The sequence below is a fragment of the Leptosomus discolor genome, chromosome 5 (genome assembly GCF_034619465.1).
Source record: "Leptosomus discolor isolate bLepDis1 chromosome 5, bLepDis1.hap2, whole genome shotgun sequence".
NCBI classification, from domain to species: domain Eukaryota; kingdom Metazoa; phylum Chordata; class Aves; order Leptosomiformes; family Leptosomidae; genus Leptosomus; species Leptosomus discolor.
In genome coordinates, this window is record NC_141395.1 from 20,519,959 (window position 1) to 20,537,992 (window position 18,034).

Below are 18,034 nucleotides of genomic sequence, written 5' to 3' on the forward strand. Positions count from 1 at the left end.
AATCACTCCAATGGCATATCTATTGTTGTTCCAAGTGTTAGTATCTCTTTTAAAATTCCTTCCTTACCCTTTCACCCTCCTACACATATCACCTCCTTTACATTCCCCTTAAATGCCTAAAAATAACTAACTATGCATATGGTCTGAGCACCACAGGCCTATACCATGTAACTGAGGAGAAAGTATTTTAGTTTGAATAGCTGACCTCACATCCATCAACAGAAGAGATTTTTCCATGAGTTATTTCCCAAAACTTAAACACTTAGCACAGGCTGTAGATTAGACAATTGCAGAGTTCCGCACAATTTAATAAAATAAGGGGTTTTTTATTAAAAAATACCATAACAAACTACAAAGAAACACACAAGAAAATCTAGCTTGTGAAAACTGCATGCGTTTTTTTTCTCCCAACTGCATCCTCTTGCATCATAAAAAGATTTGAAATTATTTATTTCCTTTCCCTCAGTTTAAGGATTTTTCTTCACAATAGAAAGTTTTTGCTGATGTTAAAAAACAATCTAAACTTATAGTCCCACCTGGGAGCACATCAGCCTACCCCATATTCAGGAATGCAAGACTAATTCTTTTGTTCAACTTCAGCCACAAGGAGGAAAGCAGGAAGCACCTCATTCAATGTCCTCTCAATTTTTTTCTATCAACTTGTTTACCCTAGTTAACGGTCTTTCCTCTGGTCCTTCTTGTTCCTCAAGTAGGTAGCTGGCATAATAAAAGGGGAAGCTGAAATAAATTTCTGAAATGTGGTGTTTCCACATATCTCAGAACAAAAGGAAAGCAAGGAAGGAAAATTGTACATCTAAGTAATGCATCTCCCAGAGAACTAGAGAAATGCTTCCAGGACTGTGCCTTGCTAAGGAAGTTCCTAGGTCACAGTTTAATTTCACACCATCAAAGAGGTACATCTGCTATTTTGGATAAAGAATAACCTTTTTCACTTAGACTTACCCTCCACAGTGAGATCCTGCCCATACAAGTTCATTGGTGATAGCAGTACAAACACCTTCCTTGGATTCTACTCTAGAAAAAGCTGCATTCCAGTTCTGCTGCCTGCTATGGCCAGGGCTAAAAACATGCACTGCACTTCACATAACCGAAGCCTAAAGACTAGTACATAGAGCTTACCATTTGAAAATAAAGACACTCTATAAACAGAACAGGAATTAAAGGGCAACACAACAGATACGTAACAACCTCCCCTCGTGCTCTCCCTTTCCCACCTCAAGCCCCCAATCTTAAAAAATAAACAATTTCACCGACTATTCATACTGACCTCCATTTAATACTTAACATGTCTCCCCCGAGCACACACCTACTAGTCAAACCCAGAGCACACATATTTAAGTGCAACTCATTAACTCTGACAATCTCCAGCTCGTGCGGCTCATCAGCCTCACTTGAGGGGCAACTCCTCCCTTTCCAGGAGGTAAAGAGTACGGTAGCAGCTCCTGGGCTGCTCGCACCCCCCTTTGCACAGGGCCCCCAGGAGAAGCTGGGGCAGGCCCTCACCTTCCTTCACGCCTTGTTCGCAGCCACTCACTCCCACAGAGTGCCTGGGACAACCGGCCATGGTCTTTAGTAGTGCTGCATCAGGCAGGCCAGAGGCAGAACTGGAAGGAGAAGGGGAGAAAAGTGAGCTTCGGTTCTCCCCGCTGCAGAGCCTGAGAGGCGCTGCCTACTACCCGCCCCAGCTCACCCCTAAGCCTCCCCCCCTGCCTGTTCCAGCTCCTTGTACATAGCCAGGTCATGTCACCTCCCATACCCTCTCATGGAGGTATTGCCAAACAACCAACCTATCACAAGTGCCCTCACATGAGCAGATGCCAAAAGTGGCATGACATCACCAGTGTTGGCTAGTGCTAGCCACACGGGCTTCCTCTGTGCCATAGCTGGTGCCTGCTACCTTTCCTCTCCAGGCCCCTCCTATGCTGCCATGAGGGTTCACTTTTCTCAGGGGGGTGGAAAGCAAAAAGCCAGGCCCCTGGACCACCTCTCTGCTTCAGCTACTCCTTAGCAGGCAATAAAGTAATTATTTTCTTTCCCCCATGGAAGGGGAGGGCAGGCCCATCTCCTCCAGAGCCAGCCCTGCAGGTTCAACAGCACCAGGCTGCTCCAGAGGGTTCTGTATACCTACCCCCACCCCCAAATCTGCCTAACTGCCTCCTCGGGCACAGCTGGAGGACACAGGCTGTTCTCATCACTCACCTCACATGCATGCACACCGCCTCAAAAACTGGCCTGGGGGACAGCCCCTCTTTTAGAAACTGCCTGGCATTTGCTATGCTGCTCAGCAGTTCCCTGGTGGCACTAATATACCTGAGTAGTTCTCATAGAAACCCTGGGGTTACTCCCTGCCTAAAATCCAGCATATGCTTAAGTGTTGTTGAAACTGCATCTTGATATGGTTTAGTTTTTAACCATAAAGTTTAGGGGAATAATCTGTATTATCAGCATTAATCACATAAAGTTCTGTTTTGAAAATACGACTCACCAGTGGATAGAGTTTTCCCAAATTGCTTAAAAGATTAATAAAATAATCAACTTGGCAGAGGGGAAAAAAACCCACAAACTGTTCCTGTAAAGAAATCACTTTATTGCCTATACATGTGAACGAGCTGTTTTAATACTCAGGTTCACTGCCTCCTCTGCATTTAATCTCTTCCCTTTTATGTCCTACTCTGATTTTTTTTTAAAAGACTTTCAGGCTTTTTTAAAATTAATTATACAAATCATTAGTATTAAAAAGGTAATATAATGGTTTCAAGAACAAGCTTCACAGACTATCTGCATATTTAATCATCTCTGCTAATAAATTTTTAATCACTCATTGAGTTCAGGTTCTTGTCTTGAAGCTTAACTTGATAACAAACCTAGCAACTGGTAGAACTAATTGGTACAGAGTAAGTGAATAATTTATAAGAGGAAAAAGCACTGGGTGTTCTGGAGGTGTGCAGAGACCACAAGTCACAGATATTTCTGGGAGGAAGCAGGAAAACAGTGGCTGATTACAGGAATTTCGTGATACACTGCTGACATCCAGAGGCCAACAGTCAATACTGTTCACATATGTGAACCAGGCTGTAAAGAGCACTGTAAAGCCAGATTCATTAAGTTTTAAATATTCATGCATTTCATTAAAGTTAACATTAATTGCACTACCATACACATTGATTATGCATAGACCATAAGTGTTTAACCTCTGAAAGCTTGCAAATATGTTGAAGTAGTGGGGTATGTCCCATCTTCAATGATTTCAGTGAAAGCTTCAGCTACAAAGTTGAAATTAGAAATGGAATGCGTTACAGTGCTAAGGAATAATAGTTTGAAATATCAGAACAGTAATAAAAATATCTATTTAATTAACCAAACAGAAACACTGATATAAGCTGTGAGTTGCTTTGTATTTTTCTGAACTGAAGTAATAAAGGTAAAAAAATTATGCATAAGATTTCTTACTGACAAATGCTAGACTAAGCTGCAAGCTACATCTATAAAATAGGTTTAAACAGTTAAAACTAATTGGTGGCTGAGTGGCTTCTACTTAGATGAAGAAGAGTAGCTTTCAAACAATCTAACAACAAAAAAAAAAGGCTATTCTCTTGAAATAAGCTGATTTGTGTCTTAAAATGAGACATCCCAAAACCACTTACACTACAGAATAATTCTACCCTCAGGGAAGCACAAAATGCTACAATTCTTAAACCAGGATATAACAGACAACATTTGACAGAAATTCAATTATCCTTAAAAGATCCCACTTGTAGTTAGTTACATACATAATCCTCTTTTATTTAATGGGTTAAAGCTCTCTTTCAAAACATTTAGTTTGATGAACTGAAGACTTGCTACATTTCAAAAAATTCATTAAGTGACTTAATAAGATTGTTAAGTAAAAACACTCAGAAGTTAAAAAATGTCGTTTAATGCTGCCCATGCAACCTTAATTCTGGCTGTCTATGTATATGCATTATGAAACACTAGTGAATTAACTTTTAATCTCCTTTGAGCCAAGAAGATTTTAAGATTGGAAACTAAGGCACAAAGGGCATGCCAACAAATACAATGCTGAGCTTTAGAGCAATCTCTGAACTAGCTCACATCTTGCAGAGCATACCCCTGCAGGGCTAATTACCCCAGATAGAAAGCTGGGCTTGTACAGTTATACTGCTTCTGGTACCTCTGCATGGCAAGCTTAGTTCTCTCCTCCTGGCACTGCACTGCACTACACATACACACTCACAGAAGTATAAAATTTTAAATCTGAGAAAAGTATGAAGTGTTTTTCAAATATCATGCTTCAGACCTAGGTGCTTTGACACTGATTTTCCATCAAGAAGTTTAAGACTGCAGATGCTGACCTCCCCAAAGTAAAGGCAAAAACATACCACTTTCTTACATATTAAAAAAACCCTCTGCAAACAATACCAATTTCAATTGTGTTTTTTTAAAAACTCAGTCCTTAAATGCTCTGTGAGGTAGATATAAAATTGTCTGCATCTATAGTGAAGCAAAACGTTGGAGATGGATAGATCAGCTTGCCCAAAATAGTACTGATTTCTCCCTGAGCTGTTAACATCTCCTGATTAGCCAATTTTCTTTGTGAAGGTGGGCACCAAAGTGTAGTATTTCTAATTAGCAGCCACAGTTAACACACTGAAATTCTGTTTAAACAGCGTTGCCTGCACTCTCAAAGAACTTTATGGTCAGACATACCCTGGGTGGTATCATAAAAAACCTTGCCATTTTTCTGACAAGAAAATATTGGTTGCTAGCAAGGATGTTGCAAGTCATATATCAACCACCTGTACCATTTAGCATGTTTTAAGTTAGTCTGGGATAACAAAGAGTTTCGTTTGGTTTGGTTTGGGGGTTTTTTGTTTGTTTTTACACATTAAGACTACCTCCTTCATGCTTCTTCCTTCAGTACTATTTAAACAAGGAAATAGCATGTTAATTCATTTAAACACCAAACTGGATTTTATTGGTTTTACTGATTTGGTTTTTATGTCATAGTCGTGAACAACCAAACAGTTCAAGAAAAGTATGCACATTTGAAAAAAAAAGATTTTGTATTCTCAGCAAGATTTCGGTTTAGATTTTAATTAAGAGCGCTGTCAAAATGCAGGAGGCAACATTTATGAAGTAAGAATGCTTTGAATACTTGCCAGTTAAAAACTTTCAAATATCCAAAACCCATGCTCATTAAGCAATACTTTGTTTTACTTGGGGTTTTTTGATGTTAGGTTTTTGGGGTTTATTTTCAATTTCCCTTGTGGAAAAAAAAAACCTGAAAAAGCAGGCACAGATTCTTGATGGTTGATATCTCTCCACCATATGACATAATCCCCACATTCTCTTTTTTTTCTGATAGGTGCAAAGGTGACAGGTACTCACTCACTGAGTTAGCTTCTCTATCAAGCATGCTAGCAAATACATAAATATAAATAAAAATTATGACAGAGCTTTCACATATCCAAGTAGAAATGGACTACAATAGAGAAGTCATTTCATTTGCCACAAGATGATCAAAAAAACAGGGATGAAGAGAAGAATGTTTCTCCTTATTCTATACCAATCTGAAATAATACTAGTCATGAGAAGTAATCACATGATTAAACTAAATCTGAGAAGGTTTTAATTAAAACTATTTTTCTAATTACAATTTGAATTTATATTTGAGGTTTAAGAGTAAAATTTATTAGACTGTGAAGAGTTTTATAAGGCATTCCTAATGTAATGAGCTTAGGCACCACATATGTTGCGTCTTTGGTACATGTTATGAAGAACTGCTTTTTTAATGAGCTTTAAAAACTGTATTTGCATACCAGAGGAAAAGGTCAGTGATGTGTGGATCAAGTCAGTAAATTAAGTATCACAGTATTATGTTTTTACGATTGCCTTCCACAGACACACAATAACAAAACCACAGGCTACAGCTACCATACTATTCTAATGCTTCCATCTACATAACCTTGTCAGCTTACACACACTGGCACTACTGTGCCTTGGGTCCACCTTACTCCATCCCTTGCCCGGGCCTCCCTCACCTTCTCTCCCCACCAATCCTACAGCAGAACAGCTGGTATGTCTGACAGTCAATTAAAGCAAGCACAAGAAGGAGGGATCTGATTCAGTGTGATGACCCCTCTCCAAGGCACTACCTTGCACTCCAGCCTTTACCCCAAGTAAAGATACTAGGACCAGGTCCTGAACCCTCGTAAGAAGATCAAACCTATTGGACAGCAAAGCATCAGGACAGGGATGCCTCTTTCAATCCAAGCCCCTTTCCACTCAAGTCTTTGTTCAAGGATGCAGCAGTACCATCTCTCTTTCAAAACACAGACACCAAAAGTACTTCTAATGCTATAGTCCAACATTTGACTTGGTCTAGCATAACAGTTCTTTTTAGATGGAATGGTAGATGTTTGGTAATCTCTAAAGACTGGTTGACTGGCAGCTATATTGAAATTTTTATCCTGTGATAAATAATAAAATAAGCTAGGAACTGACTGCAAGTATACTCTCACCAGTTTTCAGCAATGAGTAAAGTTCACTGGATTTATGTTTATTTGGAAGTATTGTAAATATTGTAAATCTGTTAATATTATAACATTACCTTTATTTTTTAAGGGCAATTGAAGTTGATTCCCTCCCCTACTCTGCAACAATCCACAGTACTTAACAGGTCTCTCTCTCTCCCTGTCTGTTAGAGACTGTACGTATACACTAAACCATGATACTTTATGCATGTGTATACATATATATTCCAGCTCTGTATAAAGATGTAGATTTAGTCATTAGAGAAAAAAAATCCTTTAAAATATGACAACAGTAATAGCACAACTCAACACAACTGATCAGTTATAAGTAGCTTTAATGATTTTTCATTTTTTGTATATGATAATCCTCAAAGTAGCATTCAAAAATATAGTGAAAAATATTTATTCATTTTATTTACAAATAAAATGTGCAGTTCAGCTTCTTATCCTCACCACAGTAAATATTATTCTTCTATGTCATGAATAGGAATTATGAGAAACATTTAAAGAGACAAAAAGTTAATTTTAAACCTAGGAACAAAGACCTTCCCTTCAGTTATACTTTTGCAGAAGTTACACAGTATTAATTTTTTTTAAATAATTTTCAGCTGAAAAGACCCCAAAGAATCCAAGACAACACTAAAGAATTACATAGGAAAGAACGTTCTTTTAAAATCATGACATTAATTTTGCTGTGACAATCACAAAGCAAAGTTCATATCTCTATAGAATATAATTTTTTTTTCAGCTTAAATATAGAATCTTTACAATGTAATGCTTTTTCCCTTCTTACTATACAAATCATCTTTAGGGGAAAAAGTATCCTAGTATCTTCCTTTCCCTTCGATGAAACAACAGACGCTTTGGTTAAAGAGCAATTCGTGCACAATAGTGTTTTAACTTGCAAGGCAGTACTCCTTTATTAAGTTGGTAGAATTCCACCAGCTGGATGAGATCAGTAAACCTGGTATGGCCATCATCAAGGGTATAGAATAGCTTCCCATCATCTTCCAACTGCAAAAATGGAAAAACAAGATAGAATAAAATCCTCTTTTGCTATGGTATTTCTTCCTGATTGCAATACTTGTGTGAGAAGTCCTCTTGTAGACCAAGATATTCATAACCTTAGGACTACTGAGAGAAGGAAAAATACAGCAATCATTCACAGCAAGATCAAAAACCAACAGAAAAATAACACATTCTTTAACTTCCCCTTTAAGTTAGGTACATGCCTAAAAGGAAAGAACAGTGAAATAATTATAGGAATATTCTTTCTGCACTACTTTCCACATACTACTCTGTGCCTTTGCTTTGGAATGATAGCTGGAGTCAATATGAACACTGAGTTTTTACATACTGACAACAACCAACCAAGTTTCAACTCACTCATAGATTTTAACCTTTCCTCTATTCGTGATCGGTGTAACTGCTACATTTTGTATCCCTTATTTAGTAAGGTGCAATGAGGCTACACACTAGTTCACCAGTGTAATGGACGACATTTGCTACACAGGAAACCGCCCGTCACGAAAGTAACATGCTTGATGTAGCAGGAAGTTGTAGGAGAAAGAACTGCTGCAGCTCCAAACACATGTATTGGCATAGACACAGGAGAGAAACAAGAAACTGCAAAATGTATCTTGAAAGACTACTTTTGACTTTTAGATGCTTAAAAATTTATAATCAGTACCTCCCTATTCTAGGTTACTGAACATTAGCTCTCGCACAATTTGCATTGTATTGCTGACAACAGACTTTCTCAATTTATTTCCTCCACTGCTGATGCATCTAATATCAGCAAGCTTCAGTGCAATAGTGACTAGTATTAATGCAAATAGAGGGGAAATTAAACAACCCTATTTAAACTATTTTAAATAAAGATAAGGAAAAAAAAGATACTTTAAAAGATTGAGAGACTGAACAGAAGATCCTGAAAGTAGGGCTAGTGTAGAGCAGCAGATGGTGTGCTAGGGAAAGATATAACTATCCTGCTTGAGTACAGGGGAAGGGAGAAGTTATAATTAGCTCTCTTACCTGTAATTAAGATTTCTCATCTGAAGCAGCTGTTGAACTGCTTATGACTCCTGGTTATTCTACCCCTTTCTATCATATCTGGAAGTAGTTTGTAATTTCCTGATTCTCAGGCTTTGGTCAATCCAGGTCAAACACTGCTAGTTAAGGAATTACCAATGTGTGCATGTGTAAATTCCTGTACTCCAGCCAAGAACCTGAAAATGGATTATGATCTATCGGACCTTCTTTATGCATGCAATTTTCCTGCCAACACACTGGGGGCAAGAAGAGTTGACAATTCTGATATCTGTTGACCGGGATTCTATTTTTACCTCATTTTCCCCCCTCTAAGTTAATCCCAAACCTTGAAGTTAACACCAGACAGACTGCTAATTCTAAAGCAATCAATATTTTGTAAAGCCAAAACTCGTATCAAAGGTATGCTGCCCAAGAACCTAACATCTTCTGCAAGCTAAGGCAGCTGTTATGAAGGAAAATTTACTGGAAAAAGACAGTCCCAGAAATGTATATCAATTCTTCTTCTTTCACATGGACTACAGAACACGTGAAAGAAGACTAAACGGAATTTAACTTGTATCAGCTCAGAGCAGTAAGGCTGAAAAATACATTTGAGCTATCAGGTTCTCCAGTTTTCACAGTATAGGACCCCAAATGTATTCCAAAGGTTTTCTTTTCAACTTTTTACAATCAACGCCCCGCCACCCACCTGCAACACCTGTTGCACATGTTACCAATGTTAACATGATGCATCTGCTAAAGTAGGGGAAGCTTGAACTGGCAGGCTGCATGCCCTATCTAAAAGGAGCCATTTTTAAATGCAGTATAACCCGAAGCAACTTAAAATGTAAGAGAAACATATTTCATTTAGAGACCAAATGATTTTTAACTTGTAAAAAGACCTTCTAGATGCCATTTATTTGTTTACATTTAATAGGAAAGTTTATCTCCTCTTCCCAATGACTGGAAAAAGGTAAGAGTTTAGAAGAACAGTAGGATTTGAAGTTCAAAACCAACCTTGATCTCCAACTAATAAGCTGCTTGCTTACTGCAGTAACACAAAATGTCTTGTTTCTTAGAAAACGATAAATTCATTTAGAAGATCAGCAGCAACTGGAAGCAAAATCTTTGCTCCCTCAAAAAATACTTTTCTGAACTCCTTACAGAGTATTCTTCTAGCAAAAACACAGCATGCGGTAAGTCAAGGCACTGAAAATGGCATGAGGGTACTGAATGCCACTGGAAATTAAATGACAGAAAAGAACTGGAATATGCCTATGCTTGGGGAACTCAGTTTCCATATTGACATTCTCTCTCTGGATTAAGTTGTTCTCATTACAGATTTATTTTTTCTGGTAACTAGCATAGGATAAATTGGTTTACTTTAAAAACAATCAAAAAAAATTTCCTTCAAGTAAGACATGTTTTGCACTGAAGTAGTACAGGTCATCTAAACCATCAGCAAGGAAAAATTGATTCAAGTCTGTAGACAATCTATGTCAAAACAAAGAATTCCTGGTTCCTCCAAAGACCCTACAACAGCACAACAACATTTTAGCATGCATGTATATGACCAAATCCTCAAATGCACTGCTTACATCTGCAGCAGAACATTAGAACTGAATAGATCTTTTTTTTTGAAGGGAAGAGGAGAATCTTCCAGCTCAGAGGAAACCGAAAATAATTCCAGCTTTCTGCTACATCTGCTCTTAGACAAGAGAGGGTCTGTTTCCTGATAGGGAAAGAAAAAGTGGTCTCTTAAATTTGAGAGTTAAATGCCAACCCAATGAAGTAGAATCATACAGTATTTGTACACAGCTCAGAAGGTTCTCTAAACCACACAACAGTTATCCCAAAGTAAATACTAGAAGCAACCACAGTCAATAGAATCACAGAGGCTGGAATTCTGATCACAGAGCATATGCTGATGCTCACATGGGATCCAGCGCATATCTATCACTTTTGGATAAAGGACTCCTCCATTGTTTGTACCTAAACACAACAAAAATCCCGGGTAATTGTTTTAACTAACATTGATTCACTCCTTTCCCCCTCCCAAATAATGCTTCAGTTTTATTCTACAGGAACTTTTTTAGGGGAGGACATCACCTATAAGCCCTAGGTACATACAGAAATTAGGTGAATGATCATAGGGGATCACCAGATCAGAAACAAAACCAAAAATGTAACCACAGTCACTTCTACTGAGAAACAGCACAATCTCCTAGAAACTTCAGTAGCAAGAAACATGGAGGCTAGAGGATTATGTGTCTGGAAAAAAGGTTCCTGTGAAGAAAGAAGAAAAAGCTATAGGTCTGCTCAGTTACATCAAGTATCTGTGGCTAAATAACACTGTGCTAAAGTGTTTCTCCTCTCAACAGAAGCATCCTGTAAAGAAAACAGCATAAATCACCTCTGGAGAGAGTGGAAGTGATGTGGAAAGGTGGCCATTCTGGCAGGAGAATTGGATGATATCTTCAGTGAAATCTGACGGAAATATGATTTCAATGTAGGAAATTTCAGCTCACCTATAAGTAGCTGGACTAAATAAGTATATCAATTTCTTTGCTAAAATTGTCCCCCTGAAGAAGACTTGGACATGAATACATCACAATAACATGAATCAAGAAGAGAGATCAGCAAGAAATGTTTGACTACAAATACTGAGAGAAACTATTCTGAACAGATAAGTCAGTGAGATATACATACACACACACATTGTAGGCAGTCCACCTAAACAGATGACTAAATCGTGCGCATATTGAAAAACGAAAACGCAATATGACCTTTATTAATACACAATTTTCATGCAATCAGGTTTGCATTGACTCCAGTTCAAATAGATTTGTCTATTTTTTCAAAACACTTTTTAGGATTTCATAACACTAGTCAAGCTTTATAACAAATAAAACAGCAAAGCTCAAAAATGTTCAACTTTACTCAAGAATAATAATTACTGTTAGTGATACAAGTATTACGCTTAAATCTTCTATATAACAGTAAAAGAAAAAAAAATCCATCCATATTCTGTCACAGTTATTTAATTGTTTTGTTTTGCAACTGTATATATGAACTGAAGAAATCACTTACTGGAACAATTTGAAAATGCTTTATTTTTAATCCATGACTCAATGACAACACAAATGTTTTGGGGTTACTTTGGCTATCACGTACCAGGAATACCCTAAAAGAGATTGAAAATTTTCACAGTAAGATCACTCTGGAAAGCGTTTTGAAAACATCCAGTTAAAACTGTTGTAAATTCATTACAGTAAGTATTAGTGAAAAGGAAAATTAATAGTAATTATGTAAATTATGCTTTTAATCGTATTTCTTCACAAACATCACTGGAAATACCTTTTCTTATATTCTTCTTCACCTTGTCTATTATGTGACAAATAAGCATTCTCAGAATGAATGACACTGTAGGCGTCATTATAATATAATTACAATGCATCTCTTCAGACAAAAAAGAACCCTCAAATTTTCTGCTTTGAACAAAACTCTTCTTTGGACTCTGACAGCTTCCTAAATCACAAGCGTTATAGTGAAAATTCAAAAGGTAGTCCAACCGAAAGTTTACGGAAAAGGTAATGCAAGATATATCAGAATGATTTTCACATCTGGCCAATATTCATAAATGCATATCAGCAAAATTCCCACTGAGACAAGAGCTATACTCTGCTAACTTTATGGCATCATTATTCAAATCACAACACTCTCAGTGGCCAACAGTGTCACTGCAACTAGTTCACTTATAACTTGTTCCAGTCAGGTTATGGACAGACATAATTTTGCCATAATCCTGGTAGGATAATCTGGTACAGGCAAAGGATGATACACTAATTAAGAGACAGCTTTCATTGAATCACTGGGTTTGGAATAATGGCAGAGAAGAGTTTGGACAACAGAGGGAAGGAAGGATGTGATTCATAGCTTTGTAATGGAGTGAGTCTGAACTGTTCGTACTGTGCAGGTCTGGAACAGATATAGCTAACCAATGTACCAAAGAAGGGAAATGGAGGGACAGCCACTGGCAAGCATGCTGCTCTTTAAGGACACAAAAGAAATGGGCAAGATGGACTTGCAGGTATCAACCAAGTGAGCACTAATGGCCACCTACTTTTGCCCAACCACATACCAGGAATGAGACAACTGCTCTACGAAAAGAAAGGATTTCAGGAGAAGAAAGCAGATGAAGGTTTACAGTGGATTTTCACTGACTAACGGCATGGATCCAAACTACTAACTTCACCCTCAAAGTTTTTAAGAATTCTATTTTTACAAAGTAAGAAATACCTGGAATCAAGAAATTTGGAGTCCAGAATCATAGAATAGTTTCGGTTGTAAGGGATCTTAAAGATCATCTAATTCACTAACGTTTCTATCAGAACCCCCATTCAGTCTAATTTGGAGCCCTAATACTAATTCAGTTACTAAGGAGGGATAATTGCTAACTCAGCATATGGCTTGCAGGAGCACACGGCAAGTATAAAAACAGATAAGACTTCTCAACAGACTCAGGCTCTCCTAACAAGCTCTCTCTCACCACCTAGTGGCCTTTCACTCTCTACAGGAAATGACTGAAATTTTTTCAGCGCATATTTAGATAGATCCTTTGCATAAACTTAAATCTTTTATATGTTTGTCATTAAGGACTGGCATTTTATTTTATTCAAAAAAATGACACTATAAGAACGTGCCACTTTGCAGATACTCAAAATGGGGTCTCTATACCCAAATACTCGGATCCACATTAAACAATACACAAAGTAATGACATTGGGTAGGAAAGAAAATACAGGTTACTTAGGAATTATGTTCCCATTCATCAGATCTTTTAAAGTCCATTTTCTTACTTTTTTCCTTGTTGTAACAGTAAAAAAAGCTGTTAAATAAGCAACATTTGTTCTCCTTCACATAAAAAGGCCTTTACTCTTTTCTAATCTTATCACAATAGACCTACTTTAGTTGTCAAAGAACCTTTAAAAACTTTATTATGAAGGGAGGGTTGTAGTCCACAGAATCTTAGAAAAATTGGTTGGAAGGGAACTTTTTAGACATGCTGGATCATAGAATCATGGAATGATTTTGGTTGGAAGGGACCTTAAAGATCATCCAATCCCAATCCCCCTGCCACAGGCAGGGACACCTTCCACTACACCAGGTGGCTCAAAGCCCCATCCAGCCTGGCCTTGAACACTGCCAGGGAGGGGGCAGCCACAGCTTCTCTGGGGAACCTCTTCCAGGGCCTCACCACCCTCACAGTAAAGAGTTTCTTCCTAATATTTAACCTAAATCTCCCCTCTTTCAGTTTGAAACTGTTACCCCTCGTCCTATCACTATACTCCCTGATAAATACTCTCTCCCCACCTTTCCTGTAGGCCCCCTTTAAGTACTGGAAAGCTGCTATAAGGTCTCCCCAGAGCCTTCTCTTCTCCAGGCTGGAGTGGATGATTTTCATAACTTGTAAGAAATTCTCTCAATGACCAGTTGCATTTTGTCATGGGCCTTTTGGTAATGTTATTATCCCATTCATCAATCAGATGCTGATCAGTTTGCAATCCTGTCAACGATTTATCACTGAAAAGTCTTCAAATGTCCTTTACGGGGTAAAGTATGAAATCTACAATATTGCTACATAAAGTTATTTAAGAAAGTTGGTTTCACACCAGAACAGTAGATACAAAAACTTTGTTGCTTCATAGCACACCTTAAGACTGTTGCTATCCCAAATTCTGTTATTAGGTTATCCAAATACTGAGACTACTGTAGATCCTTTATATAATAGGCCCTTTATCTTCCATAAGCCACCATGAACAGCGTATTTATTAGTACATACAGTATTACAGAGGTCCTACAACCTGTCATATATGCAGGAGATGTCCCTGCTTGGGATCACCTTAAAAGGCTCAACATGGACTATTTTCTCTGCCCCTATCTCTCAGCCCATTAAAAAGCACAGCACTTGTCACATGCTGTAATGTACTCATGACTTCATTTTAACTCCTGAATATGTATCTGACAGCATATGAGCGCTCATACTACCATGTTCTAATCAGTTCTAGACAGTCCACACAAGAGTATTATCACCCTCACCAAAACCACAATGCATATCTATGAATAGATCCAGGAATATAACATAACCACTGCACTAAACTAATGTTAGCAAGGTATTCACTTTCTCATCTCAAACACCACTGCTCTTTACTTGCCAAATCTAGTGTGTTTCATTTAACAGTATGTGTGTGTACCCACTGAAATACACTGTAAGATTCATCAGCTCTAGAATGACACACTGCTCAGAAACAGATGTTGGATTCACCCCCATGTCCCATCCCTCTCATGTAAAAAATGCAAAAATGAATGCAGAGCACAAAAGCAATTTCAGGATGATTAGCCAGGCTTAAAAACAGGACCCCTGAAATTAAAAAAAGAAGAAAAAATACAAAAGGGGAAGTGCAATTAGCCATCCTTGCCGAGTATGACGATTTCTCTCTCTTTCCTTCCCATCGCTTCCCCCCCGCCCTGAGCCCTTTCTGCAGATGTAGAAAACAGTATTACAACATACTTGATCTAAAACTGAAGGAATTTAACCAGTAATGTGATGTTACAGGTAACTAATTGGAAACAGACTCAGAGAAACAGAGTTTTATGGAATTACTTGTTGAATGAAAGAGGCCTAAGTTTACATTTAATACAGAAGGATAAAAATACAGAAATGAAAAACAGGATTTGAACATAAAATACCTACTTCCTTTGTCTTTTTTTTAAACTAATATTTAAATGAGAGAAAAATAAAAGTCTTATCCTAATGTTTATTGTTTACCATTAAGGTATAATACAATTTTTAGTCATTTCATGAGGAAAAGCATACTTTTTTCAATGTCTGTCCCTGCACAGGTCATCTTAGAACAATGTTTTCAGGCTTTTTTTCATTCTTTCATCACTAATAAGAGATACAAAAGACACTGGTGGTAAAGTTGACAGTTCCCAGAGAATATTGTGCAAATATAGAGCTCAAGAGCCTGGGTCTGAGTGGACATAAGTAATCTGTCAGTGACAGAATCAAAGTGTTAGTTCACCACTTTATTGCTTCCAAAAGATATAAAATAAAAATCAACCGATCCCCAGATAACCTTACATAAAATAATTTTTATTTCTATTAGGTAAGTGCAAAATCTACCTTCCTCCATTCCCCCCCCCCAATAAGAAGTACATGAAAATAGCAGTTTTGACTAGAAATTTGTCTCAGAAGAGTTACGCAAAGAATTAACTTACCCATCCACAAGTCCATGCTGCAAAATAAGTCTCTGAGCTTCTTCTCTAGAGATTTTATGATGAAACCATGACTGAGATCTGTGTATAGCTGTAGAAATAAAGATCTTTTAAAAACATTTTGCCTTTATTGAAAGAACCAGCTATTGCATTTCTCTGGCAATGAATTAACTTGCACATACCCATGTTAGACACGGCAATAGGACTACCATGTGTGTTGAGCCGTAGACACCCTCTCCTCTGCATGAAAGAGGAGTAAAAACATGATTTCAAAGCTTTTTATTTAAAAAAAAAAATCAGAAAATACTATTCTGATCAAGCAAAGATGTTTATACCCGCCATGCTAATCCTTCTTCAACTGCAACTGAAAGGGCTTCTGTTGGATTTTCTATAATTCTGCTTCTATGTCCTGAGAAATCCATTGCTACCAAAGAATTTTCTGAAATGCTTCTCTGCAACAAAAAAAAAAAAAATTAGTTTGTTCATTTTTTAAAAGATCCATCATTTAAAAGTGAGCTTCTGAGAAAACATATTTTGTAAGTGGTGTTTCAAATATCTGCAGTGTTTCCCATCAGAGACAAACTCATTTTACCCTAGGGAGCATTTGTAATTCCAGTATGCTGCTGCAAAGTTAAATTTTACAGTCTGGCAAGACAGATCATCTTTTTGCATTACTGCAATGGATGATAAATACATCCCTTTACCATAAATTCTATTTATATTTTTAACTATAACTAGCCCTTTCCATGTCAAGACAAGTCAGGAAACTGTTATTAAGTTGTGGAAGTAACACAAAAAATTCTTATACATACACAACCATCAAATTAAGAAAGATTTGAAATATTTTGTTAGAAATACATTATAATTGTATATATTTTCTATATATACTTTCACTCAAAGTTTACTGGATTTAAGCATTGAAAACAGCCATTTCTATGGAGTTTAACTTCTATTTTAATACATCCCTTCTAACTCTTCTAATAGACTCAACAACTGCAGGATCTGCTATAAAAAATGCTTGGTTTTTTTTCCTCCCAGATCAAGTTTATCACAATAGAATAAAAAGCACTGAAGTTTGACAAAACAGTCTTAAAACTCACCAAAATACTTCTCAGAAAACAAGGTTTACAAAATCAAGTTTAATATGGGTTCTAATGGCTCACTGGAATAACAAATAATTAAAAGAACATTCTAGCATTCTATAAGTTAAAGTAACATCTGGAACACAAGAAGCCCAGATTTCTGTAGGATTGGCAAAGCTTCCCAGTCCAAAACCAAAGCAGCTCTGTTTTGTTCCTATTTGGTTACAAGCATGAATATAACTAGATATAGAAGACTGCAATTCTGTAGTTCACTGTAATTCTTGGCACTGTAGTCTAAGGTCTGCCTGAGTAATTGTAATGAGTAACGAACTTTGCAAAAGTAAAAAAAAAAGCAAGGGCAAAATAGGAGAAAATGTTTGCCTCTAGGAGAGCGGAGGGAACTCTTTGTAGCTGACATGGTTGTGAGTTATTGAGGAATGTGAAACGTGGAAGTAGTTCCCCTATGAAGTATGTTCATTATCTTGTGCACTTAATTCCCAAATTTATCCAATTTGCTATTTAATTCATGAATTATACACAAGTGCCGTGCTCAATCTTGGTTACAGATTCTGCCTGTGTTAGAAGCTACATGAGCTAAAATGCACGCAACAGTGCAATTAGTAATGGCTCCCAGATCTGTTATAAAAGCAGCAGCTGGCTATGTAACAGTTTCACATAACATAAAGACATGGTCAGTGTATTAAGCATCATGTTGATGCCATGCTTATTAGCAGTATCACTGAAAACTACTTTTGTGAATACCTATAACAGCAAATGCATATTTTAGGCATTTTAACAGCAAGAACTATAATAAAAGCTCAAAAAATCCACCATAAAATCACTATCACAAGTCCGGGCAACAAGTAATTTTTACCCAATTTAGCCAACAAAACCCACAAAAGTGATATAAATCATCCACGAAAAAGTCTGAAATCAAATGACTCATAAAGAACAAGTTATTAAAGAAAATGACAATCTGATCCAATCTCAACTGAGGAGATGGACGCAGCATCTAGGATAGGCTGTTGTTCCTCCAAAACCCAGTTCTGCCAAATTAAGGTGTTCCTCTGAAGTCCGGTCAGTATTACAG

The 18,034-nt window shown here is 37.3% G+C and overlaps 1 protein-coding gene across 1 annotated transcript in view; it reads right to left on the reverse strand.

Annotated features, from left to right (window-relative positions):
- Window positions 1-7,421: 7,421 nt before the first annotated feature.
- GRB14 (growth factor receptor bound protein 14) overlaps window positions 7,422-18,034 on the reverse strand; it is a 69,213-nt gene continuing 58,600 nt past the window's right edge. The window contains exons 10-14 of the mRNA XM_086465398.1: window positions 16,198-16,314; window positions 16,045-16,102; window positions 15,866-15,953; window positions 11,676-11,769; window positions 7,422-7,568 (exon numbers count right to left, since the gene is read on the reverse strand). Coding sequence (XP_086321524.1) covers window positions 7,422-7,568; window positions 11,676-11,769; window positions 15,866-15,953; window positions 16,045-16,102; window positions 16,198-16,314 — 504 coding nt within the window. The remainder of the gene's footprint in view (window positions 7,569-11,675; window positions 11,770-15,865; window positions 15,954-16,044; window positions 16,103-16,197; window positions 16,315-18,034) is intronic.